This window comes from Botrytis fragariae (genome assembly GCF_013461495.1).
Source record: "Botrytis fragariae strain BVB16 chromosome Unknown tig00000000, whole genome shotgun sequence".
NCBI classification, from domain to species: domain Eukaryota; kingdom Fungi; phylum Ascomycota; class Leotiomycetes; order Helotiales; family Sclerotiniaceae; genus Botrytis; species Botrytis fragariae.
This window is the reverse complement of record NW_023500986.1, coordinates 1597009-1622603: the sequence shown is the minus strand read 5'-3', so window position 1 is coordinate 1622603 and position 25595 is coordinate 1597009. Positions and strand designations below refer to the sequence as shown.

At 45.3% G+C, this 25595-nt stretch overlaps 8 protein-coding genes across 8 annotated transcripts; 3 read left to right on the top strand and 5 right to left on the bottom strand.

The window, feature by feature from the left end:
* Positions 1-1114: 1114 nt before the first annotated feature.
* On the bottom strand, positions 1115-7559 carry Bfra_006720 (putative nucleoporin sonb protein; the record flags this gene model as incomplete). The annotated part of the gene is made up of 5 exons (XM_037337090.1): positions 1115-1228; positions 1283-3145; positions 3263-6978; positions 7215-7334; positions 7451-7559. 5 exons carry the CDS (start codon positions 7557-7559, stop codon positions 1115-1117), a joined length of 5922 nt encoding a protein of 1973 aa, XP_037198456.1.
* A 1554-nt stretch (positions 7560-9113) lies between these two features.
* On the top strand, positions 9114-9920 carry Bfra_006719 (putative cell division control protein cdc31 protein; the record flags this gene model as incomplete). The annotated part of the gene is made up of 2 exons (XM_037337089.1): positions 9114-9347; positions 9474-9920. The coding sequence occupies 2 exons, from the start codon at positions 9114-9116 to the stop codon at positions 9918-9920; spliced, it is 681 nt and encodes a 226-aa protein (XP_037198455.1).
* An 881-nt stretch (positions 9921-10801) lies between these two features.
* Bfra_006718 (putative enth domain-containing protein) lies at positions 10802-12689 on the bottom strand (the record flags this gene model as incomplete). The annotated part of the gene is made up of 4 exons (XM_037337088.1): positions 10802-12174; positions 12225-12445; positions 12499-12568; positions 12617-12689. The coding sequence occupies 4 exons, from the start codon at positions 12687-12689 to the stop codon at positions 10802-10804; spliced, it is 1737 nt and encodes a 578-aa protein (XP_037198454.1).
* A 1082-nt stretch (positions 12690-13771) lies between these two features.
* On the bottom strand, positions 13772-14894 carry Bfra_006717 (putative gtp binding protein; the record flags this gene model as incomplete). Its single annotated transcript, XM_037337087.1, has 2 exons — positions 13772-14440; positions 14586-14894. The coding sequence occupies 2 exons, from the start codon at positions 14892-14894 to the stop codon at positions 13772-13774; spliced, it is 978 nt and encodes a 325-aa protein (XP_037198453.1).
* Positions 14895-15083: 189 nt separating this feature from the next.
* On the top strand, positions 15084-15419 carry Bfra_006716 (putative ras guanyl-nucleotide exchange factor protein; the record flags this gene model as incomplete). Its single annotated transcript, XM_037337086.1, has 1 exon — positions 15084-15419. The coding sequence occupies one exon, from the start codon at positions 15084-15086 to the stop codon at positions 15417-15419; it is 336 nt and encodes a 111-aa protein (XP_037198452.1).
* A 1830-nt stretch (positions 15420-17249) lies between these two features.
* Bfra_006715 (uncharacterized protein) lies at positions 17250-21101 on the top strand (the record flags this gene model as incomplete). Its single annotated transcript, XM_037337085.1, has 2 exons — positions 17250-17520; positions 17605-21101. The coding sequence occupies 2 exons, from the start codon at positions 17250-17252 to the stop codon at positions 21099-21101; spliced, it is 3768 nt and encodes a 1255-aa protein (XP_037198451.1).
* Positions 21102-21627: 526 nt separating this feature from the next.
* On the bottom strand, positions 21628-22944 carry Bfra_006714 (uncharacterized protein; the record flags this gene model as incomplete). The annotated part of the gene is made up of 1 exon (XM_037337084.1): positions 21628-22944. The coding sequence occupies one exon, from the start codon at positions 22942-22944 to the stop codon at positions 21628-21630; it is 1317 nt and encodes a 438-aa protein (XP_037198450.1).
* A 937-nt stretch (positions 22945-23881) lies between these two features.
* Bfra_006713 (putative monocarboxylate transporter protein) lies at positions 23882-25371 on the bottom strand (the record flags this gene model as incomplete). Its single annotated transcript, XM_037337083.1, has 3 exons — positions 23882-24127; positions 24195-24869; positions 24937-25371. 3 exons carry the CDS (start codon positions 25369-25371, stop codon positions 23882-23884), a joined length of 1356 nt encoding a protein of 451 aa, XP_037198449.1.
* Between the last annotated feature and the right edge of the window lie 224 nt (positions 25372-25595).

Below are 25595 nucleotides of genomic sequence, written 5' to 3'. Positions count from 1 at the left end.
GATTTATATGGATATCTTCATCTGCCGATTCTAGCCACTCCCATTCTAATGAAGCCCATAAAACACACATTGTATACACATACGTATGAAGAAAGAGCCTTGGATCCATACTTTTCATTCAATCTCCTGTACTTTCATCTGTTTGAATGCTATTCCAGGCTTCTTCATCTAGCTGTACACCACCACAACCAACACTACCACGACTACTGCAATAAGAACACTGACTTGTCGACCTCTCCCTCTCCCTCTCCAACATCCCCCTCCCTTCTCTTGCATCTCTTCCAAGTTCCCCCCTCATCATTCCCCTGCTACCCAATCCAAATCTTGCTGCGTTGTCCATCCTTCATCCCTGTCTAGCTTAATCCCAGTATTGGTGTGTGTTTCAGGGATACATCTCTTGTCGTCTCAGTCAATGATTGGCGGAGGTGGCCAAATGATGCAGGGAGAGCATCATGTACTACTTGTACTGCGTGGCTGGACCAATCATGTGGCTAGCTCTTTCCATTTGAAGATATGGAACTAATGCAATGGCTTTAGACGATTGGATATGGTGACGTGAGAGATGGAAGGAAAGAGAGAGGAAGATCGGGCGATCAAAGCATTTGTCTGTTGGAGGTCTTCGACTTCCCTTGCTTGGATTTTGCTTTACTCCCAAAAAGAAGTGTTTAAGGAAGTATAAAATTGTTACATTAACCAGCCACCGAATTATTCTTTTATAATGTGGTGAAACAATCAAAGAAAATGATAATCTACAAGTAGAATTTTTTAAATACGTCACATTCATTAAACGCCCTTCTTCTTGAAGATACGAGAGAGCAGATACAAATGCATGAACAGACTTTGCTTTGTAGAACATCAAAATTGCCATTTCATGCATGATGTTGTGCCTATCTAAAATGCTACCTATTCGCTATGCTAATTACAAGATATACTACAGTTGGTTTTCCCAAGGCTTTTTCTCTTAATCCTCCATCCCTTGCTCGCTATCCCTCAAATCCCTTGAATTTCGTAAGTATCGTATCATTCTGAATGACCGTATCAATGAAATGAGATTTGCGTCATCTCCCAGTGCTCACACGTTCGTATGCAATTTATGTAAAAGTAACAAGACTCATCATCTTCCACCAGCCATTACACTTCTGTAGTATCCCAAACTTAGATCGATGGTGTGCTTCAAGTATCTGTCTTCTGTGAGGGGCAGTCTCAAAACCTTCGGTAAATCCACATTCTGTTTGACGTGGTTAGTACTTGTCAAAAGAGGGGGCCGCCAGAATGTTCTTACCTCGCCCTTCTTCTCCATGTCCACCACCGCTTTTGCCACCAATCCACTAATAGTCTCAATTGCCACTGTCTCCATAAAAGCGGGGTGGCGCGATTCATCCACGACAGCCGGTAACCCTGCCAACAATCTGTCCAATACTGCAAGGTCGAGTTCTTGGCTCTTCTTTTGGAATTCAAGTAAAGTGAGGAAGTCCTGATAAATCTCGCCTCCAAGATGCCACTCCAAGATAGCATCCTCCTTGCCCGCAAAGCTGGCAAGAATATTGCGAAGTGTAGCATAGTCGAATTCGATAACTGCCTTTGGGGCAACTTCCTTTGCAAACGTACGGTGAGCTTCTTCAAACAATCCGGCTTTAGTCAGAAATTCGACTTCGCTTAATGGATCCTTCCTGACACTTCGAGTGTACAATGCCTTCGCTTCCCATATCCATGATGCTGGAATTTTGTAATGCTGTACCAAGGTAATGAAGCTCTGACTATCTTCAGATCCGATCTTCGCAGCATGTCGAGCAAGATGATCTTGGATGGATTTTGCACGAGCGTTGGTCGACGACAAGTGAAGCAGAACAAATACTGCATCGAGCCAGTATCCTTCATTATTGAGCTGAGAGGCAAAAGCCAAGGTAGTCTGGTCTTTCTTCTCTTCGGCGGTGCCTTGGTAATCCAATGCACCAAAAGAAGTTATGGCCCGGCTCAGTTGCCACGAAAGGCGCATGTCCAAGGGCGATAGTTGTGAATTCTCAGGTCGTAGAATAGCCTCGAGGTCAGCGTTGTCGTAGGTATACAACTTCAATAGACCCCAAAGAAGATCCTCGCGCTCATGAAGCTGGTCGTCTTGCCATAATTTAGGAATCTTCTGTTCGACGTACCAAGCGTGAGGTCTGGATGTCTCTTTTTCTGCCATTTCTTTGTCAAAGATTTTGACTGCGACATCGAGCTCCTCATTTGCCTTGATTGCGTACCACAATCTCAAGCCAAATGCTTGCCGCCAATCTAGCCCGAAACGTTTCGAAATAATGAAGTCTTCAATACGATCTTCCATATGAGGTGCTTTGTTACCTTCACAGTAACAGACATTTCCAGCAAGAAGTTCGTAGAGAGCACGGATTGGCTGACTAAACTCAGAGAGAGCTTTTGTGTTTCGCCACTGTAATAACTGCTCGCGCATGTCTTTCTTGATACTTTCCTTGCCACCAATCATTGCAATAAGTGTAGCCAAATGGAAGTTCTTACCATTGATAAGATGTCCACAAGCCTCTGGAATCTTGTGACCGGACAAAGAGGCGATCGCTTTCTCTTCGCAGGATCTAGCCATTGCAACATGTTGAGATGATGCCTGTGCAACTAAATTTTGCCAAAATGTAGACAATTTGTCTTTGCGTAGGCGCTCAACTGCATTTTCAATGTGATTCAGTTCTTGAGGAATTTCAATATGGTCAAAAAGAATGCTGGCAAGTTCCCAGACGAGCTTTTCATGAGCTACTGATGGATCTCGAACATTTCGTTCGTCGAAGAAGTCTAGGAAGGAATATGTCTCTGGTAATGATGCGTAAGGAACACCATCGTAATTCTCGATGACCGTCAAAGATTGGTGCTTCTTAAGTGCATCCGCTGAAGACTCATTGGAAAATTTAGCGAACCGGATATTACTAGCTTCAGCAATACCACTCTTTTGAATCGTGAGCAGACCATCCTTCTCACGAGCTCGACGCGATTTGGTAAATGGTTTGGAATCGGCAGATGCGGCATATACCAAGGTTCCATCTGGGCCCCAGCTTGGTTTAACAGAGTCGTGAAACGCACGATCCTCTTCTGGCATTTCAGATTCGTCATCACCAATTTTGGATTTCTTGTTAAAAGGTTTCTGTAAATATGATTTCTTAGCATTTTATTACATAAATATTAGATACATGAGTGGGCGCAGCGAACGGCCCCATTAATTATCACCATCTCACAAGAATGTTTAGCAAGGAAAACCAACCTCAAAATTATCGCCCCTCTTGTAATTGGAAGCCTTGATAGGACTTGCGACCTTTCCAAACAAGTCATTGTGAACATCCATAAACGATGCAAATCCGTTTGTGTTTGAAAAGCCCTTGTTAGTTGTTGGAACTTCAGTTTGTGCCAAGACAGACTGCTTTTCGTTTCCGTGGACATCAATAAGACTTTTCAAAACGGCACGATCCTGTTTCTTGGGGCTGGCAGTTGCTCTCAATGTAGCCGCCCAGTCATTTGCAGCTGGAAATCGGAGCTTGGATGGTGTGTCCAATTTTTGCGCTCTTGCTCTAGCTCTCACAATTGCACCAGGTGTCCCAAATTCAACCGTATCATCTTCTTCTTGCGAGTCCTCCATTTGCTCCGCGGTATTGCCAGTTGCTGGAAAAGAGCCCGCCATCTCTTGATCCACGATACTGACAGATTCATCGTCCTCGTAGACGTCGTCTTGGTCAATTGGTTCCTCGACGCCGCTTTCTGACTGTGAACCCACGGAGCGATTATCTAAAAAAGACTCCTGGTTTTGAACAAATGTGCTATCCGCGACTTCTTCATCTGAGTAAACCTCCTCGTCATCGAATGCGCCTGGAAGGATCTTTTTCTTCCTAAATTCAAATGTGTCCTCAGGATCTGACTCTGTTTGTGTCAAATCCATATCAGACGCAAAGGACTCATCGAAGTATTGAGGGGTGGCCTTTGGTGTACGAGTTCGCGGAGTTGGTGTGTCTGGAGGAGCAGTGAGAGTACTATTGCCAAAGTCGCCACCATCTTCTTCTTCGACCTCCATATCGTCGTCCTCCTCATCTCCATAATCAAGTTCATAAACCGTGTAATGTGCAACATTGAACACCCAAGTTCCATCATCCGTATTGTAACTCACGAATTCGGTATCCTCTACAGTCTTCAGCTTCTTGATATGTTTCTTCAAGCGTGCATCATCAACTCCTCTCTTAGAGGTATTGCGAGGCCACGAATTAAAGAGGGTAATGGTAGACGGGACGTTAAGTCCGGACCCAACCTGAGGTTTTTGGACAGGTGCGTTGTCTGGATAAACTTCAGCGCGTCTAGTTTCAAGAATAACGATCCTGTCAAAGATATCATCAAGATTGATGCCATTGAGATTGACTACATCACCGAATTGAATGTAACCAACGCCCTCACGACCGACTGTAAATTTGTGTACCTTTTGACGTTCGGCACGAGTCATATTTTCAATTTCTTCCCTTGAAGGCGTCATCCAGTAGTCGCCGAGAGAGGAATCACGAGGAGATTTAGGAGACTTGGACTGCTTCTCATTGACGATGGCGAGTTGCTTGTTCTTGTTGACTTCTGTCATCTCAGGTGAGGTAAGATCAGGGCTCTGCACAGAACTATTGTTAACAGGGTGTAATGGGCTAGCAGATGCGGTTCCATTGGAGTTAGCAGTGCCGTTGGCCGAACCATTGGGGGTACCGTTGACGCTACCATTGACACTGGCGTTGGGTGACGATGCTGGTGTCTCGAAAGTGACCTGCTTCTTAATAATCGACTTGTTAGGAGATTCGGCAGGATGATCTGGAGTGACAGGGTTCTTGAAAAGGTCGGAGCGGACATTGCGGTTGATAATGAGCTTCTTGAAGCTTCCGCCGCTTGCATAGGTTGTGCTGGTGCTAGACGAGAATGCGCCTGGTGCTAAAATGCTATCATCGCTGTGGAAACTGCGACGAAGGCTATTACTAGACATACTCTTGCTCAACGCTCGGTTGCCACTCAGTAAGCTGCTGCTGAACATCGAAGGAGTGCTTCCTGCAGTCGAGACGCTTCCTGGGGTGTAAGATAAACCGAAACCTCCACGAAGAGATTTGCTAGGAGTGTTGAATCGCGAAGAACCAGATGAGTTTAGCTTGTACAACGGAAGAGCAGCTGCCTTCTTTTGTCTATTAGCACTTGACAATGGGGTTGCGAGAGGTCCAGGGTTCTGGAGACGTTCTGAATTAGTCTTATCCTTGTCAGCAAACATAGACTGAGTGCCATAAGCTTTAGAATCGTTAAGACTAGTGCTGAGAGATTGTGGGCCTTGTCCCTGTTGTGATGTGTTGAAGATGGAACCTGTTCCAAAGATGGAACCTTGGGGTTGAGCAGGTTGTTGCTGCTGCTGTTGGCCAAGTGTTGATGAACCAAACAAATTTGACTGCTGCTGGGTCCCAGTGTTACCAAACAAGCTCGACCCTTGTTGTTGCTGAGACTGACCGAACAATCCGCCAGGTTTCTGCTGGTTGGCATTGTTTCCGAGACTAGCACCAAAGAGGCCGGAGCTTTGCTGGGGTTGATTGTTTTGATTTGAAGCACCAAAACCACCACCACCACCGAATAAGCCGCTTGTGCCAGTGTTGGCTTGAGCTGCAGGCTGGCCAAAGAGACCGCCTGTAGCAGCTGGTTTGGCACCGAAAAGACTGCTTCCGGTGTTGGTATTATTTGCACCACCAAAAGGACTATTGTTTGTAGCTGCTGGTTGCGAGCCGAATAATCCTCCAGTATTTGAAGCAGCGGGTTGCGCGCCAAAAAGGCCAGTGGTAGCTGGCTTTTGTTGGGTATTTCCAAAAAGACCTCCACCAGTGTTGGTGTTAGTAGATCCAAAGCCGCCTCCAAAAGCATTAGTTGTAGCTGGTTGTTGTTGAGCGGCGCCACCAAATCCAGTTGTTGTATTTTGCTGCTGTTGAGTATTTCCAAAGAGACCTCCTCCAGTGTTTGTATTGGTCGCTCCAAATCCACCTCCCGTTGAGCCAAAGCCTCCGGTGGTGGCTGCTGGTTGCGTGTTGCCAAAGCTAAAGGCAGGTTTTGCTGCAGCGGCGTTGTTGTTGTTATTGCCAAAGAGACCCCCTCCAGTGTTGGTATTGGTAGATCCAAAGCCACCAGCTGTGGAACCAAATCCTCCGGTGCTTTGATTGTTGGTAGTCGATCCAAATAATCCACCACCAGTCTGTGCTTGGGGTTGAGCACCAAAGAGCCCACCAGTCGCGGGTTTTGCGGCACCAAAGAGTCCGCCGCCAGCTGTAGCGGTGTTCGAACCAAAACCTGTGCTAGCTGGTTGACTTGTACCGAAACCCGTGCCTGTTGATCCGCCACCAAACATGGTTGAACCTGTCGTGGCGTTATTTGTAGAACCAAAACCTCCCGTTGAAGCTTGGTTGGAACTACCAAATCCGCCGAAGTTTGTGTTTGTGCCAAATGCACCACCACCTTGGTTTTGATTATATCTCAAACCCTTGGTGTAATCGGCCAATCGAAGTTCCTCGGGCGTAAAGTTTTTGTAGGGTTGTTGAAAGGATATGCTTTGGTATGCGTTCTGCATAGAGGAATTTGGCTCCTTCTCGACAAATGCTGTAAAGGGGACGGCTTGGGTGCCTTCGCACTGGGTACTTGCAGCAGCTCCTCCAAATCCAGTTCCTGCAGTGCTTCCAAATCCGGAACCTCCCCCAAAAGCTGAAGGCGTGCTTGTAGCAGGAGCAGATCCAAAGCCGCCAGTTTTATTTCCGAACAGTCCACCTCCAGTATTGGTAGCACCAAATCCGGTTGTGGGCGCAGCGCTACTCCCAAATCCACCACCGCCAAATGCACTAGTTGTTCCCGTCGCGGCACCACCTCCAAACATACTACCACCTGTTGTTGCGGTTGTACTTCCAAATCCAGTAGTTGCTGGCTTTGCTCCAAACCCTCCGAAACCTGTGAAGAATGTCAGTAACCCACCATCAACCGAAATGTCAAAGAGTGAAAAAGAAATTGCTGGAACGTGTAGTTTGAAAGAAACTCGGTTTCATGGTTAAGATGACTCGCCGCTGATCTAAATTGGACGATTCGAGGGCAAGGGCGAATGCGACAAGAATGCGATCCAAGGTAAAACAAGCTATCAAGCTAAACAAAACCACCCAGAAAGTTAGAGCATTAGAGCATCGACATACCAGTACTGGCACCGGTATTACCACCAAAGCCTGAAGAAGCTCCACCACCTCCAAACATACCACCACCCGTGTTGTTATTTGCACCGAAGCCGGTATTAGCGGGAGCAGGTGCACCGAAAACTATTGCAAGAGACGATTTGAGTAAGTAATGAGTTCAACGGGATCGCAGAACCCCCTCAGTCTTTCCCGACGCCCAGCGAGTTATATGTAAAGAAATATTGAAAGGGTTGACCTACCTGAGCCGGTATTGTTGTTTGTAGTTGAGCCACCAAAACCTCCTCCAAATCCCGTCGGTTTATTTTGTTGGCCGAAGCCACTACCAAATGCTCCTCCCCCGAACGACATCTTGATTGATTATCGACAGTAGGCGAAGCGGATCTGAATCGCTGCTAGATGTAGCAGATTGCGAAACTGGAAAGTCGCTCTCTTTGTGGAGAGACGAGGTTGATCACAATCGCAGAAAAGGCGAACGCGCAAAAATGGAGAAATTGCGCTTAGGATCGAGAAAGTGTCGCATACATTAGAAATTGTAAAGAGAGTGTCAAAAAGATCATCAATAACAAAGTGGTTGGATGATGTGTGGTAGAAGAATTGAAGTTGGATTTGAAAGTCCGAAATTGTTTTGGTGATAGATTAGAGAATTTGTAGGAGAACGCGCTTTAATTGTAATGGTCGTTGGAAGAAAGTTCGGCTAGGGGAGGGAAGGGAACATGGGCCTCGAAAGTCAATGAGAGCTTTTGAGAACTTGAGAATTGGAGAACCTTTACCTAGGGAACTTTGATGCAACCAATTAATAAATATATGAAAATACAATTTTAGCCAGTGAATGAAGCAGATATCAAGAACCCCTTTGAGAGGCACTGTTGCCTTGGATAAATATCATCTTGTTGTTGGTATGAGTACTGTACGTACTGGGTAGTACAGCTGGTATTTGGGCGGATGACTAATGATATCTCGATATGAAGATATTATGATACAGCTGTTGATTGCACCTTGGAAATCTGGACTCTGCTCATGAGTACATCTGACATTTGTATGGCTAGCCACCTACCTCAGATAAGAAGTCCATGTTAGGCTTTCTGTGATATGACTCTTCTTTGTACCTGAGGAAGAAACTCTACAATATGATTTGATACTTGAAGTTTCACAGTCTCTACAGAGATTCATAGCCAAGGTTCCCGTTCGTATACGATCCGTACAATCCATACAATTGTATGTGAGTGATCACCTGATGCTGTGCGCGTGACCCGCCTTCGATTTCAATACCTACCACCTGCCTAGTAAGTACTACCTTCCGTCTTATGAAAGCTTTCTTCTCTCTTTTTTGGCTCTTTTGACTATGATGATGGAATGGGACTCCGTACAGTAAGTAACTCGGCCCCAACTCCATGCATGCACGCTTTCGACCTCGAGCTATCTAGTACTTCATATCTCATACTTGGTACACTACCAGTTCACCCAATTACATCTTCATTACCGGTATTGGGTAGTGAGAGAGGGATACGTCGATCGATGGTACCGTTCCAACTTCCATGCGACCGTGATGACTAATCACGCCCATTTTCGAGTGCAGCACTCATTCGACGCGTTCAGGTTCAATTTTCTCCAAAAGCTTAACGCGTCGATTCTTCGAAACAGTAGTACCACCTTGCACCACCTTGCACCCTACACTTTTAATCCCCAATCAACCCATCATAATCACCTACATCAAATCGCTCCGTCCCACTTCACCACCCTGTCCGACAAAATTATAATAATAGCTTTCCTTCCCAGCCACTAACAACGACCCGTCCTCTCTAGACCTGCTTGATACACGTTATTTTACAATTAATAGCCACTTTTTTCTCAATTGCTCCCACTTTGCGCGCACTGTGTTTTAAATAAATAAAAAAGTGTTCGATGGCATCAACAAGTCAACCGCATTCTTCCTTCCCCGCGCGTCCTTTCAATAACATACGCAACCCTCCCACCACAACAGCTTTTGCTCAATCACAACCCGCTCTGGCTTTGAGGCAGAAAGAAAGGTTATCGAAGGATACCCAAGCGCAAGCTCCCGCCCCGGCCATGGCCCCGCCGGCTAATGCTCAAATGAATATCTTGAGTGATGAACAGAGGGAAGAGATCAATGAAGCTGTATGTTTACACATATCCCACGAAACACCATGCGCAAAACGACCCAACTCCATCACGAGTCGCGCGCATCGCATTTGCCCCTCCTCCTCAACCCACATCAAAACAATGCGCTAACAAACCCCTCAGTTCGTTCTCTTCGACAACGACAAGGACCAAAGAATCGACTACCACGAATTCAAAGTAGCCCTCAAAGCCCTCGGTTTCGATCTGCCCAAACCCGAAATCCTCACTCTCTTAACCACGCACGGCATACCTCCCGACACCGCAGCGCGCAACGGCATACGCGATCCCAATATCCCCCCTGGGCGTCTGCTACTCACTCTCCAGGCCTTCCAAACCATCGCCGGGAATCTAATAGCGGCGCGCGATCCTCGCGACGAGATACTGCGAGCGTTCGCTCTATTCGATACCGACGACAAAGGCATGATAACCCTTGAAGATTTACGGCGAGTAGCGCACGAATTAGGCGAAGGACTAGAAGAAGACGAGCTGCGAGCGATGATAGAGGAATTCGATTTAGAGGGCAAAGGCGGAGTAGGGAGAGAAGAGTTTATTCAAATATGTATGGGATGAATGAAAACCCCCAAACTCAATATATCATCTCATCCTCATCAAGGTCTCGGGTCACCCATTGGATTACCACCTTCCCCCAGCCTCTGGAAGCAGTCCACCGATTTGTTCCATCGTTTCATCGAAAACAAAATCATCCCGGCCAATTCGAAGTACTGGAGCAGAAGGATAGGAGATAGGGACCTGTTTTGATTACAGTATGACGTTTTTGTCTTTAGTTTTCCGTGCATATCACATCGTTATACCATCAATCATATCAAGGAGTAAAGCAAGGAGTGCAGGCGTCGGTTTGGGTTACAGAGAGTCCAGGGTATTGCACTACCTTCATGCAAGTAGGTATGCATAATTACAGTACATTTTCAGGATACCACATCCACACCACGAGAAAGACATTCGTGATCTCAAATTGAAAACACATACCTGCCAGTCGAAGAATCTGTCCAGAAGTCGCGTCGAATGGCATCAGGTATCACTCAGCATTACACCAAATTAGCGAACAGCATTATTCAATTTATCACGATATTCACATCCCGTAACTCAATCTACTCTAACTACACCGTCTTCCTAAAGCTGAAGCCTTGCAATATCCCCAAACCATATTATCCTCTTCTTTCCATCCAACCCAAATTGCATATCAAGTTATCTCATCTCACAATGCACTCAAAAATCTTTCGGAGAAGAAAAATAGATTGATTGCAAAGAAGGATTGTAACAATAGAAGAATGTAGAAAAGCCACCTCGCGCCTGTAAAGCAAAGGGGCATGCGTAAACCAATCCAAGGCTTCCGAATAATTTCCATGTCGAAGTGCAAAACTTTATACTTTCCATTTTCCGCTCTTCCAACAATGCCATGTATCACTTCTTATCTGCCTCCCAGCTACCATCTAAAATTGTATCAAATCTCCACCCTGTCCGTTCTGTCCCTGCTGAGGTCTGGGGCCGAATGGATTGCTCGATTGGTTAAATCCGTTTGCGCCGCCGTTCATACCAGCTGGTCCAGTGGCGGCTGGCACTTGTCGACCAAATGGACTGTTGCCGAACGCGCCAGCAGCGTTATTTTGATATGTCGTTTGTGGCATGCCGGTAAATTGGGTCTGGAGGAATGGGTTGTTGCCGGTTTGTTGTTCGTGGATACGTCCTAACCCAGCACCTGCACTGTTAACAAAGGTTCCCGGTGCAGTATGCTGAGCTGGGATTCTAAGGTTTCCTGTATTTCCAAAAGTGTCCATTCCATCTCCGCTAGATAGAAGCGCATTGAGCTTAGCTTCATGTTCGGATACTTCTCTTTGGGGTGGTTGTGGCGAGAATGAAGGAGAAGGACTGAACGACGGAGTGTTGCTGAATGATGACGTATTGTTGTATTGGCCCAAAGTCTTCTGTTCTTGAAGAGTAGCGAGCGTTGGTTTGGATGCAGCGGAACTGGTTTGAGGGCGCGCAAATGATGATGCAAATGGATTGTTCGATCCAGTAGGCATTGGTTGTAAAGATTGGAGTGGCTGGCTCTGGTTTGTGGCCCAGGGGTTGTTTGTTCCGGCGGGGGCAATTGGTTCTAGGTGTTGTTGTTGTTGCTGCTGAGGTTGCTGCTGTTGCTGTTGTGAGAACTGGTCATATGGATTAAATCCAGTAGGCTGTGGTTGAAACGGTTGTTGTTGTTGTTGTTGCTGTGATGCGTAAGGATCAAAGCCCGTTTGCTGCACGGAGAATCCAGGTTGATAACCAGTAGGTTGATAGCCGGTAGGTTGCGCATTTTGGAAATTTGTATAGGGATTCAAATATCCCGTAGGCTGTGTTTGCAAATCAATGGGATTTCCAGACCAATCGACGGCTCCTTGTTGCTGGTACCCTCCATTGAAACCAGTGGGTTGCGATAATTGGATTGGATCATCATCAAAGAGCGACTGCGCATTCTGCTCTTCTAATTCACGTCTGCGCAATTCTTCTTCCTCTTGACTGAGCTTGAGAGCTTTAGCAAGATCATCGTCGTCTGGTTCACCGCCCCCTTGCCTACTCTCGCGCTTTTTGCGATCCTCTTCCTCTTGGTATTTACTGGCCTCAATAGCCAACCTGTATTCTGCATCCTCTTCGTCGGCGCGCTGCGCTCGGTGTGGTCGTTGTCGTCGCGGCTGTGCATCTGAAGGTTCGGAAAACTCATCCAAGCCAGTGACTCTGGATTTCCAGTTTTTGCGATCAGCGCGCTCAGCTCGAAGTCTATCCTCATCTAAGATCAAAGATGTTAATTCTTTAGCGGAGACCCGAACTAAGAACATAGTTAGCAAGCTTCATTAGTCTCATCATGAAAATGCAAACCATTTTGGCCAACATCTCTCCCATCCTCGTCAATATACTGGAACTCCCTCAAAGTCTTGATAATATAGAGATTCTTTCTTGCCCATGTCACTACCAACTCGGAACCTTCGTGCAGACAGTAATCTAACACTTTCAACGCCTTCAAAACATGTCTCCAATTTTTGCCCTTGTCGTTCAAACGTTTGTCGATCATATCCATTATCTGATAAAATGTTTCCGCCCTATGATACTCGTGTCAGTTCTGTTCACAATGGCAAGTGATAAAGGCACGCACGAATTGAAGGTTAGTTGGGCAATTTCAGCCATGTCAGATCCAACCGGACCCCATGGGTCATTACTCGTAGCTATCATTTATCAATAAAAGAGTCGGGAGTTTGGCAAGAGGATCATACCATTCCGAACTTTGATTTGCACATTGTTATATCCTTTCGTGATGTTCTTGACGCTTCGTACGACCTTCGACATGTTGGCGACCTGATCTCTCCTGAGTTCAATACCAAATTAATTGTAATGTCAGAATTGCGATCAAAGATTCGGTAGCTATCCAGCTACGATGCAACACCTAAGAAAGCCAATCGCAAATCGCGTTTGTGTGGAAAGGCGACAACGGCGTAATGATGAATGATGTTGTGAGGTATGGCGTCGTAAGTGATCACTATGTAATCGCTTGATATGGTAATTTCCGATGTTAATGAATGAAGACCCGGCGCTGTATGTACCTGGTAGTAAAGGCTAGGCTATGCTTCGGTTGGCCCCGCACTTTCCAGTTCCTGATCAAAGAGAATGAATATCTGAATGTCTAAAAAATCGATTAAAAAGGGTGATGTTTGATTTTGAGGTTGAAGGTGTCTTTTTTCTGTAAAGGTTGGTTGAAGACGATTAGGTATGTAGAATTAAGCATATAAAATTTAGGTAGATAGGTAGTGTCGGTTCAGGTTGCGACAATTTCCAGGTAGTGGCTAGAAAAGTTGAAAGTTGCAACTTGCAGGTCCTCCGGCAAGCGGTGCAGTATGACGATTAGCGGGAACAACCCCATGGCCCAGAAAAGTCACCATCCATCCAATACAATCATGTGACACGTATTCAGAGTTCATGTCAGGTACATACGAGCTATCATTGGGCTTCACTAACTGGGGATATCTGTTAGATAGATGATTGTTTTCAGATTCGGAATGTTTTGGTTTATTTTGGTATTGACTAATAAACCCCCTTTTTCTCCAATCAACCAACTACTGCAAGTACTAGGTGATTGTCTTGCATCGATCAAGATCAGCACTGTTGCCATACCCTTCCCCTTTCCATCTTTCAAATAATTCGCCTGTTCTGCTTCCCTGGCATCCTCTACTGTTGACATTCGCACAGATCAAGCATACCACGGATTGATTACTTATATAAGTACTGGAGTTAAGACTCGAGATCAATGTATTCCATTGGAACGTGGTCAGCCACCAATCCCCAGTGAAAAGCAGGAATCCTTCTAGACTACCACAGTATGACCAGGCACCATACTTATTTTTTTTTTTGAAATATGTGCACCGAATACATCCTCAGTCTGCAGTATTCAATCCCTCGAATAGTTCTTCGTGCGAAATGATATCCACTTGCTTGGCTAGCTTGATTTTTGGTTGGATATGTAGGCCCGCAGCCCTGAGCATTGCAAATCTAACAGCATCAATGCCATATTTCCTTCCAGCACATTTCTCAGATGTGCATGTTAGTATCTCTCCAGTCATAGAGTCAGCATCCTCAGACTCTGGATCCGGCTCGATCGTTTCTTTTGTCTCTTGCAAGACTTTGTCTAGGCGGGTCATCCTATTCTTCAAATTATCATTGCTCGGGATTTTTTTCGTATTTGAAGCAAACAACATCTTATCAATCTTTGATAACACCACTTGATGGGGTACTTTCTGTGACCGCAACATTTGCAGCATCACACGATCACTTTCCTTGATTCCGTGCTCGGAGTCAATTAGTACAAAGGCTCGTTTCAGCTGTTTCCTCTTCTCCAAATATTTGATGATTTCTTTTCCCCATTCAGGTCTACCACCGTGTCCATATCCTGGCATATCCAGTACCACTAATCGCTCACTATTATCTTCCGACCCTTCGTGCCCTCCAATCGCAAATGCATTCATAGACCGTGTTCGCCCAGGTTTCGAACTGGTATATGCTGCCTTGGTGTTGAGCAGAGCGTTGAGAAGAGATGATTTGCCAACCTACAACACGCCAGTGTCAGTATGTATTTATAAGTGCAACAACTCGTGTCTTCTATATCTAAAGGCCACAGATAGTATTTAATGCAATAGCAAGATCAAGCTACAAGCTACAAGCCCAATAGTATAACTAGAGGATTAAGCTTACATTTGATCGTCCTAAGAAACAAACTTCGGAGCTGTCTCCAAACTCCATGGCATAGAATTGCGATGTAGACCACAAGTGCTTGGGAGGTTTTTTGGTGAAAAATCCATTTGCGTGCACAAGTTGAGCTTCCGTGGGTGGTAAAGTGTCCCAGTGGTAGCAGAGTTTAGTAGAAGGAAAATTCATATGTTGGGGTATTTGAGAATCATGACCCTGTGATATTGTCTTAAGTCCCCTGAGAACATTTCTCGCAGAGATCACATCTCGTCGGGTTGTACGAGCACATGACTGTATCCTCAAAAGCGTTGACATTGGAAGGGGATTCGATGTTGAAGTGCTCGAAAATATAAATATATCAGTTGGACGAGGCTGCAAGGCTGAAAATATGTCGGAATTTTTGGTGCCGACAGTTCTAATTCTAAGATGTGCCAGGATGGTGATTTCACACTCCTCATCAACTTTCCTCAAACCTCACTCTCATCGGCGCGGGCAACTACGAAAATGTCCTCTATCACACCTACAAAACTACGCTCGCTCTACCGTTCGTTTCTTCGCGAACTTCCATCTCGGCCTCTCACCCAGGAATCCCGCTCACCTCTACAATCCCGCATTCGCAGGACCATAGCCTCAGAAACAGGCACGCCAATCGAGCAAGCAGAGCAATTCCTACAATATGTCAAGGCGCAAAGGATGTATGCCACTTTACTTGAGAGATACAACCCTGGGATGAATATGGATGAAGAAGAGCGAGTACGTCTGACTGCCAGGAGGGTGGGAATGGATCTACCGGAAGAGTTTTCGTATGGGCAAGATGGGAATGGGGGCAAAGTCCAGTGAGGGTTGAAGCGGTTGTAACGACAACATCGCTCATGCAAATCAATGGAGGACGCGAAATCTTGACAGCAAATAAGATGGATGGCCATTGATGGACCCGCTATCTAGAGCTTTGGGATATGGCACCTCTTGAGGGTTATTCCTGTTCAATGCCTCGTGCGCATACTAAGGACGAGCTATCACCCCAGTATCATGTCAGTTTCAATAGGGCCGGAAGATATTTGTGCAGAACACGAGCTTCGCTGTACAGATCGGATTGGCAATGAAGTAATGCAGCTCCAGGCCTCATTCAGTAGGCTAGCTTCCAGACATGAATGATACTTTTAGCATCACTTTTATTACTTTGTATAACCTTAAGCGGTAACATGTTGTTGGGGCTCAATCTTGCCTCGTTTCCTGTACGATATTACGTCGAACTTGGATTGACAATCCATCCATGTCAGATAAGCAATGTGAAAGAAAAAAAATGGAGCTTCTAATAATGATGCTCACTTCGTGATGTCGCTCAGTGACATTTCGACATGATGAGATCCACAGTGGAATTTTCATACACAGTACCGACCGTGATGAAAGTGCCGCCTCGGTTTCCAGATGAGCTTTCTCCTGCCCTTTTCTCTTGCCTACTTGCCAAGCTCAAGCTAAGCTCCTTGTCCAATACATCACTTCTATGAATACAAAGATGTCAGAATCACGTTTTCATCCAATACCACACCTAGATATCTTCACACATGTCTTATGAATTGACAACTCACTGCTAGAGTAGCGATTCCATACCGAAGCAAGCACAATACAATAAGTTATGACTGCCCAAATCACCTATCCTCGTAAGTCTCTAGATCCTAACTGTTGCAATTGTGAGATGCTTAATCGGTGAAGCTGGAAAGGAAAAAAAGATAAGACATTGGATGACTCTATTTTTAGTGACCCTATAGAAAGCACTTTGTTAGTCTCGGGCTCCACATGCAACAAATTCCTCTCCATAATCCTTAAGAATTAATTACTAGGTAAGTGATAATTATAGTTAATATTGTTGGTCTGTATTCTCTATTCGAGAAACGAACATGTCCTCAAGGTTTCGATTGAGAACTCAATATGAAGGACTGTCATGATTTAGTATTCAAAAATTGCATATACAGATTCTAATTCAGGTACACCCCATGGCTTACCCTCAACGGTGCATATACATATCAAATGAAAGCTTCAATCTTCTTCCTATGCTGTCGAAGCCGTCAATACAACCTTTTAAGGGCACGGATACGCTTTGGCGCATGAATCGTTGGGGGAGCGAGGGGGAGCTCGTAAGCGCTGAACATGTCAAATGAAGACTAGCAGACTAGATCCATGTCTGAATGTCACTGTATTATCATCTAATTGGTTCAATACGAAAAAGGCGGACAGAATTAATCATGCACATCAACTCCGATAACTCCAATCGTGGGCCATGCCGTATTTGGAACCCTGAAGTTGGTGGTGTTGTAAGGTAAGGATGGGAGCATCTTTCTTTGCCCATGCTTGCCATGCTACCATGCTTCAAAAACAGCCATCTCGCCCCTTCGAATCAAAAAATCCCACCACGACCTAAAGGGTGGTCGATTCCGTAGGTGAAAAAAAGGGATATTCTTCACAACTTGAAAACTTCACCTCACACTCAACTCAACTCGTTTACATCTTTATGTTCAGATGAGACCAAAGGCAAAGTCGTCTCAATAGGACGAAAGCCTGGCTTGAGTGCTTGAGTGCTTGAGTGCTTGAGTGTGGAGGTTAAGTCTCGTTTGTCGCGATAGCACCTTCGTGTTACTATTTTTAGAATCGGGAGACTTTAAAGACACGACAATGAACCCTCATAGAGAGCATGGTTTCCGAAGGAGAATGGAATTGAATCCCATCACAACATCTCTTCAAGTCACGCCTCCTCATCATCAGACTCCGGGATCTACCATTTCTGGAAATCCGAGCTCAGCATTTGGGTATCATCCATCACAGTACAATACACCTCTGAGCTCAGTGCGACAGTACAACCCTTCACAATGGACTTCATCTCCCAGCGTCAGTGGTGGTTCAGATGTTTCGCATTATTCTGCCAGGCCACCTCACGATCCAGATGGTACTTGATTTCAAAAATTGTTCTTAAATTTCGAATTATATCCACAGTGTGCGCGGGGTAGTAAAAGCTAATAAACAATTGCAGTAGTGATTCCAGCTCCACCTCCATACTCGCCACCTCGAAGCAATAGACCGGCAGGAGCGTCAGATGAGCCTATGTCTTCTCCACCACAGGCATATCGGTCTTCCCCAGATATTCCACATACCCCTCATACTCCGGCCCCAAGTACCCCACACCCAAATTACCCTCCTCCACCTGGTGGGCGATCGAGAGCTGGATCAAATGATCGACCACATGGTATCTTTGGCTTCTCTAGGAGACAAGTTAATCATTCTGAAAATACCAGAATGTCACCAGCAAACAGGGAACCTATACCACCAGTTCCACCCATTCCAAGAAGAGTTGTGGAACAAACGCGTCAAGAACTTGCAGAGCCTGTCCCGGTCAATTTTCTACCTCCAGGGTCCCGTCGAGCTGCATCTACAGGGGCCATCAGCTCAGCATCTCCGGCGCATTCGCGAGATCCATCTACTACTCGATGGCAGCCTGGAATGCCCTTACCTCCGCCTCCGCCTGGCGTCCCTCCACCCCCAAGATCCCAAAGTATGACCCGAACACTCGAAAGTGTAACCTCTCCCCCTACGCGAAGACCACCGCTTTCATCTTCTTTAGGTCCAGTTCCGCCCACTCCACTCTCGCCTCCACCCCAAGCTTCTGCGGCAGCATCAGATTGGCCTGACGAGGCACCCACAGCAGTATCCCCCCGAAACCGTGTAGAAAGTCCTGCGCTCCACATCGATACTTCGAGTAACGCTTCTAGTACAGCGACTGATTCTATTTCTGACTCAAATTCTTCTAGCTTGGCAAGATCGCGAGCAGTCAGAGGAGAGAAAACTATTCGTGAAAGAAGAAGTGAAAGTAGAACTGGCAGGATAGCTTACCCTGAATCGGCTATTGAACAATCAAATAATCCTTGGGCGGAAGCGATTACTCCTAGTGATATTGTTGTGCCCCTAGCGAGGCGACAAACCATAACCAGGGCAACTCCGAGGAGCGGAAGATCATCTAATTATTCAGAAACTCCGAGATCGTCCCAACCCATGCAGCAGAATTTGACCACTCCTGATCGTATGAATGGAACTGCTACTGGCTCTAGAGGCTCAACTCCTAGACCAGTGGCGCCTACTCCGCCTTTCTCTCCTGAGTCTATCAGGTCATCTGCAATAGAACACTCACCATCAGTTCCTTTTAAATCCTTGCCAACTCCCCCACCACAGTCAAGAATGGTTCAAAAGACTCCCAATAATCGTCCGCCTTCCTTGATTATCCCTAAAAATGACTCCGCAGTCATCGCTGCTTCGACTGCATCCCAGCCTACAACAGGCAAATCTGTTGCAAGTCAAATGTCCCAAATGTCCCCAAATGATGATTTCGCCTGCTCTGCAGCAGAGAGACATGAAATATTTGTTCAAAGAGAAGCTAGTGCAACAAATGATACAGACCGTGTACGCATTTTTGCTGAGTTCATTGTGAATGAATCTAGAATTCGTCGAGACCGTTATGCGTCTGCTATAGATGCAATGGGATCCGAGATTCTAGATTTAACTCGGGACTTATTTCGCCCTAATACTAACCCTCGTAGAGACTCTTCGACGTCTCGTGCAAGTGAATTTACACCTGCATCGTCAGCTGCTCCAAGATCTCATAGGGGCTCGCTAGTAGGGGCCGTGAAGGAAAATATATCATTACAAAATTCTGAACCAAGATCTGGATCGCGCCCACCTACGAGGCCAACCTCACGCTCAGATTCAAGACCTGGATCTAGAGCTGATTCAGCAGGTCCGCCATCTCCAGCTCCAACACAACAAAATCCACAATGGTGGAGTCAACCTGGCTATATGCCCTCCTTATCTCCAATCCCAAGCATGAGTGTTAGTGAGGCACTTGATGGTGCAAGTTCAAGAGGAAGGCCTTCAAGCAGATGGTGGGAAGTTAGTCAGCATGGATCAGATGGAGCTCCTTCGTCGAGATTTGAAAGATCGAAACGGGAATCAAAGTATATGGGTATGCCAAAGGAATTGCGTGAAGCTCTACAATTTGGTGAAGGAGACCAATCTTCGGGATCACCAATGGAGAACACGTTTGGTGGGCCGAGTAATCCAGCCCATCTAGGTCCCAACGAATATCCACAGGAGAAAACTGGCTTCCACCAACCGAATCAAGGATCTCCCGTATTTCAGCCAATTGTTCCCCCAGCCCTCGTTCCACGAACGCCCTTCACACCAAATCCAGAGCACCTTGATGTTTCAAGATTAGTCACATTGCCCCCACCTTATCCCCGTCACCACCCAGCAGTCAACAACAACCATCCAGATCTCACAAGCGTCCGTACAACTGTTCGTACCTTGAGCGACATCACTGAAGTAAATGCCACTAAAGAACGCTTCTTGAGGGATAGTGCTCAGATGCGGGAAGATCAAAATACTGCTGCCTCCAAGCGTCGGGCATCACTACGTCTTCGTATGCAACGCGATATTGAAGCTGGAACAATCTCGTACGCTGACGCAGCTGCATATGAAGCAGATTCCGTCACCAGCGAGCTTCTTAAATCAAAGGAAGCCGCCAAATCTATCTTTGAACTCTTTCAATCTCAAGTCGTTCTTCCTGTCAACGAACTACTCATGACCCGTATTCAATCAGCCACTGATCTTTTTGAACAGCTGCGAAGTAAACTCTTTAATGACTCAAGAAACCAGAATCCCACTTCTACCCAGGAAGAAGGTGACGAGCAACCAGAGCTTATTGAGAAATTGACCCTTCTCAAATGGATTTTCGAAGCTCGTGAGCAACTCCACCGTGAAGTTTACGAATTACTCTCGGATCGCAATGATCGTTACAAAGAAATGATAATAACTCCTTATCGCTTATCCCAAAATACCGAAAAAGTGCGCGGCGCAGAAACCTTCTTTGCAGAAGATGCTCAAAAACGCAAACAAGAATTCGAATCCGAGATTCTCAAGCGTACAGAGGAATTCATGGATATTATCGAAGAAAATGTAGTTCGCGGCGTGGAAGTTCAACTCGGTGCTTTCTGGGATATTGCTCCCTCTCTCAGTCGTTTGGTTGAGCAGATTCCGAAAGATGGAGATTTGGAAGACTTTATGATACAAATCCCCAAAGAAGAATACGAGGAAAATCCAAGCTATTATGATTTTCCATTGCAATATTTATATACACTGTTAGTCCACACGGGCAAATCGACATATCAGTTTATCGAAAGTCAGACGAATTTACTCTGTTTATTACACGAAGTCAAAGTGGGAGTAACGGCAGCAAATTGCAGATTAATGGCAACTCAACGCGTAGCTCAGGGAGAAGGGAAAGAAGAGGTGGAAAGAGAGTTAGAGGCAGTGAAGAGTGAAGAAGAGGGAAGACTGACGGATGATTTGAAGGAGAAAGTGAAAGTTGTAGAAGAGCTTTGGAGAAGTGGCTTGGGGACTGAGTTGGATGAAGTGAGGGGAAGGATTTTAAGATGGCTGAAGAAGGTTGGAGGCGAGTTGCCGCCGGATGACGAGGCGTAGGAGTGTAGTGGGCGAGTCACGGCGCATGCTAGAGTGGTAAGAAAATCCCCAATGCATGCACGTGTGCATTTATGAGGACGATGTTATGTTATGATATGATTTGATATCTTTACGTACAACGACTACGATAAGAAGGGTTAGGGGGCATAAGAATTCTTAATGTATATATTAACTACAACTCACGATCGTTTCTGGGGAGCTTAGGGGCAAAATTATTTAGATTGTTGGCGGTAACTTTTGTTGTCTTTTCGATACCCCTTTTAGTATGTACATCGTTCTTTTCGGCTATATGAGATTATGAAAATTCATGCAGATGATTTGATACAAGCCTTTTATGTGAATTATTGAGAGAATTTAATATTGGTAGCTATATTTCTATCCTAGATACATGCATACCTCAAACCAAAATCACACAAGCGATCTATCAGAATCCATAAATGGACACAGACACTAAAGGAAATTCTAAAACAATATCCTACTTCGTTTCCTATCCCCACAATTCCTGCAAAATTTTGGTCTGTGAGAGTCATAAGAACTTCTGTTCTGAGCCCTCGAGTTCGGGGATCATAGGATGCTGGGTGGGTGGTGAGGGCAGAGGATTTTCCTTAGTGTAAGATTTGGAGATCTCAATGTTTTCTATTGGGGAGTAAGGATGAGATTGAAGTGGATGGGGTATCTGATCTCTCTTTCTATCTTGATCTTGATTTGTTGCTTTCTGATTTGATTTTGGCTCTGCTAAGATATGGGGATTATGCTCAGCAGATGTTTTCTGGAGATTAGATGCTTTTGTTAAAGGGGAGATTGCGCGCGGACTTTTATCTTTAGTCTTTCTTTTTGGTGCAGCTTTGAGGTGTTTCCTAGTTTTAGAAGGCTCTGAATTGGTTGCAGAATGGTTTTCTACAGCACTTCCTCTCTTTACCTTGACTTTTTTACTTGCAACGTGCGCGGCTTCGTGTTTCATCTCCAGTTGAAATCGCGATTCATCTCGGTTGGGTGTCTGTTGTGCACTTCCCGCCGAATAGGCTCTATTCAGTAATCTGTGATTTCGCCATGGACTATAAGAGGGTACTGGTTGTTGGATTTTGATTGATTCTTGTCGGGGCATGTACACTTCTTGTTGATAATGATTACTTTGACTAGGTGTTGGGTTTGAGTTTGAAGAATACACAAGCTGTTTTTGCTGCTGTTGGGAAGAATAGGATGATTTGTAACTGGGGACTTGAAATATGCTAGATGGAGAGTTTGTCCAAGAGCCGTAGGAATCATGATGGGACGAGTAGCTGGGTGTTTCTTCGCCTGCGTCTGAGTGAAAGTGTGAAGTTGGGTGAGTATGCTGTCTGTTTTGCCTGTCAACAGGCTCTTCCCGATTTTCCGGTTGTATTTCAGCGAAACTCTGTCTTTCTTGCTGCTCACGAGGCTCATATCTAGGTGCAACATCATCGGGGCTGGTCCACAGATGCTGTGACATGACATGCGAACGTTCTTCATCGGGCGTCTTCTGATGTATCTCGAAGTCTTGCGTCGAAGATAGACGACGTTCTGGCGGATTATCTTCCTCATTCACAAAGAGTACTGGTGGGTCCTTTGCTGTAAGACGATGAACTCGATTTCTTCTGATACAGCTGAAAAGTAGTAATATGACAAGCACTAACGCGCAAGTAACAATGCCGATAACAAGACCAATACCAATTTCCGCTCCGACTGGAAGGCTGATGGAAGAAATTGGTTGTTCTACTTCATTCCTTTCGATTGAGGATGATGAGGCTGTGTCAGTCAAGGAGGAACTGATATTCAATAACTGATCACGAGCCATCAGTTTGGATCGGGCATGCACTGCAGCCATTATTCATGTGTCAAATAAGCCTTTGATAATATATAGTGAAAAGCATGTCCACAAACTTGTGTGGACAAGAGACAATACAGATTCGATGCATCTTATGAATGATATACAATTTCTCAAGAGATATATAAGCTTGGGCCCACGACGAACAGCAAATATTGAACGACCTCAACGAGGCCAAAGCCAAGGCAAGGTAAAATTTTCGATGTCTTTAGACACTTCAGCCTTATAGGTCGCATGGCCTTTCAAAAGACCTCTCCAGCATTCAATATTGGTATATCTTCAGCTACATAACCAATAGAATCGATTGCGCTTGACTTGTTGGTTTCTAAGCGCCGACTTTTCAATATTGTTAAATTTACCTAGTGTCGAAAGAGCCGAAGATAGTGGCTTGACAATAGCCCATTGAGCATGGTATGATGATATAATGACCAACTTTAAACGTCTTCTGGCCTATAAGGAAAGAATATCTTGACCTTCGCTTCGATTTGGCACGCAATGATATCAGAGTGTATTTCTTGTTTGTACTTTTCTAGAGTCGAACGCTACGCATTGCTTTCCGGGGAGAGGGGCTGTGTTGAAAAGGTTTTTCTACGCGAACATTTGACAATAAGGAACTTGACAGTGTGCAATGAACTTCCATTGCTCAAAACTGTCGCATAAACCATTGCCCAATTGTTTGACTGTATCATGTGCAACGAGCCGTCATTTTTTGATTCCACTCCAAACAGTAGAAAATGTTCCCTGAATTTGGCGAAATAACTGGCTAAGCGCAAGCAGTCGAATGCACTGGACTGTTAAAGTTGGTCGACATCAGGGGCCCTTGGTTAAAGTTGTTCAAAGGTTCCCGTACGCCTTGCTAAATGGAGGTTGTGACAATCTAAGAATCTATGTCCTATGTAAAACTTCGCTAGAATATAATGATGCGACGATGCACAACTTAAGCTATCCACTTCCAAGATCTCTTTTCCACAGAATCAAAAAATCGCACTGCAATAACGCAGAATGTAGCGCCAGACAAAAGCGCAGCATCAAACAAGATCACCGAACGATAGTTTCCTAACTTGCTCTCCCCCAGAATTTTGCCACCAACTGGACTACCAAGCATGGTTCCGAGGCCTCGAACAAAATAGATGAACCCATTCACGCTAGCGTAGGCCTGGAGTCCAAACACTTCCGCCACAGTCTTCCGCATCATATGTAAGCAAATTGGGTAGGTTGAGATACACATGGGTAGGAAAGAAGTGACATACTGTTGGAAATAGAGCATTATAACCACCACCTGCAACTCCATAAAAAACTACAAAAAGTAGCCACAGTGCTTTGTTACCATTTGCAGTAGTGCTCCCTAGCCAAAATCCTAACACCGATATAACGCACAAAATGACTGTCAGAATTAGAGTATTCTGTCTCCCGAACCTATCGCCAGCAAATCCCGTCATAACTCGACTAATAGAATTAATACCGTTTGAAACAGCTAGCAACGTGGCCCCAAAAGCAGACGTGTAGCCTAAAGCCACAGAGTACTCAGCCAGAAATGTGAGCGGTAGTCCGTTGCCTCCCGCTTGTAGGAAGCCAGCTCCAACGCTAAAGATAAACGCAGGCTTTATGGCCAATTTGAGATCGACGTGAGTTTTTCTCCTTCCTATGAATCGTGATGGAGCTGCAGTGGCGGCGATCGGCAAAGCGATTATCAGCACGAGGAAAGAAAGTAAACGGAGCGTCCATCTTGGTCCAATTGATGTCAGAAGAAAGCGTATCAAAGGAGAGAAAACGAGCCCGCCGATACCTGCACCCGATAGGATAAATCCCATAGCTGAGCCACGATGAGTGGTAAAATACTCGGGTGCTGTGCTGAGAATTGGATAGTAGAGAAACGATGAACCGATGCCATATAACAAGCCTTGTGTCAATAAGAGTTGCCAGACCTAGTGAAACAATTTAGCGAATGATAGAGTTAGGAGGGGATTGTGATTATCGAACTTCTTTACAAACACTAGCCAGTCCAAAGCCTAGGCTCATGAAAGCAACTCCCATCATACAGATATGTTTGGAACCCTTCATACCTAGTCTTGCCATCATAGGATTTACCACAACACTACCCGCCCATGTCAGACCAGACCCGAGCGTTCCCACGAAAGCCACCAAGGCGCCTTCGTTACGAGTTGACTTGGGAAGCATGGTTTGGGTTTCGGAGATATAGTAACTCTGAAACACACCATAAGATTGATTGAGACCAATCGTGATACATATTGTCAAAAAGCTTGAGATGAGAATTGTGATTCGTCTTTGGCGAGTTATAGGCCGTAATTCGAACGTGTTTTGAGTCGACTGGGGCTCGTCTACAATTAGAACACCCATTGGATTCGCCTCATTAATTACACGATTTAAAAGGTCTGGGGGAGGATGGGTATCAGTTTCAGGCGCCATCATAATGCTTCAGTATCTGTTTTGGATCGAGGATTACAATATCCAAATTTCATTGGACCATTAAAGGCCCGTTGTAATGATGTGCCTGCAGAGATAGATGTAAGTCAAGCCTATGCAGAGGCGAATATTATGTCTGATTTGATAGATGAACACCAACAAAACTCAGGAGATTGTCAACAATAACAATCGTACAATTATTCTGAAATGAAAGAAGCAATATATAT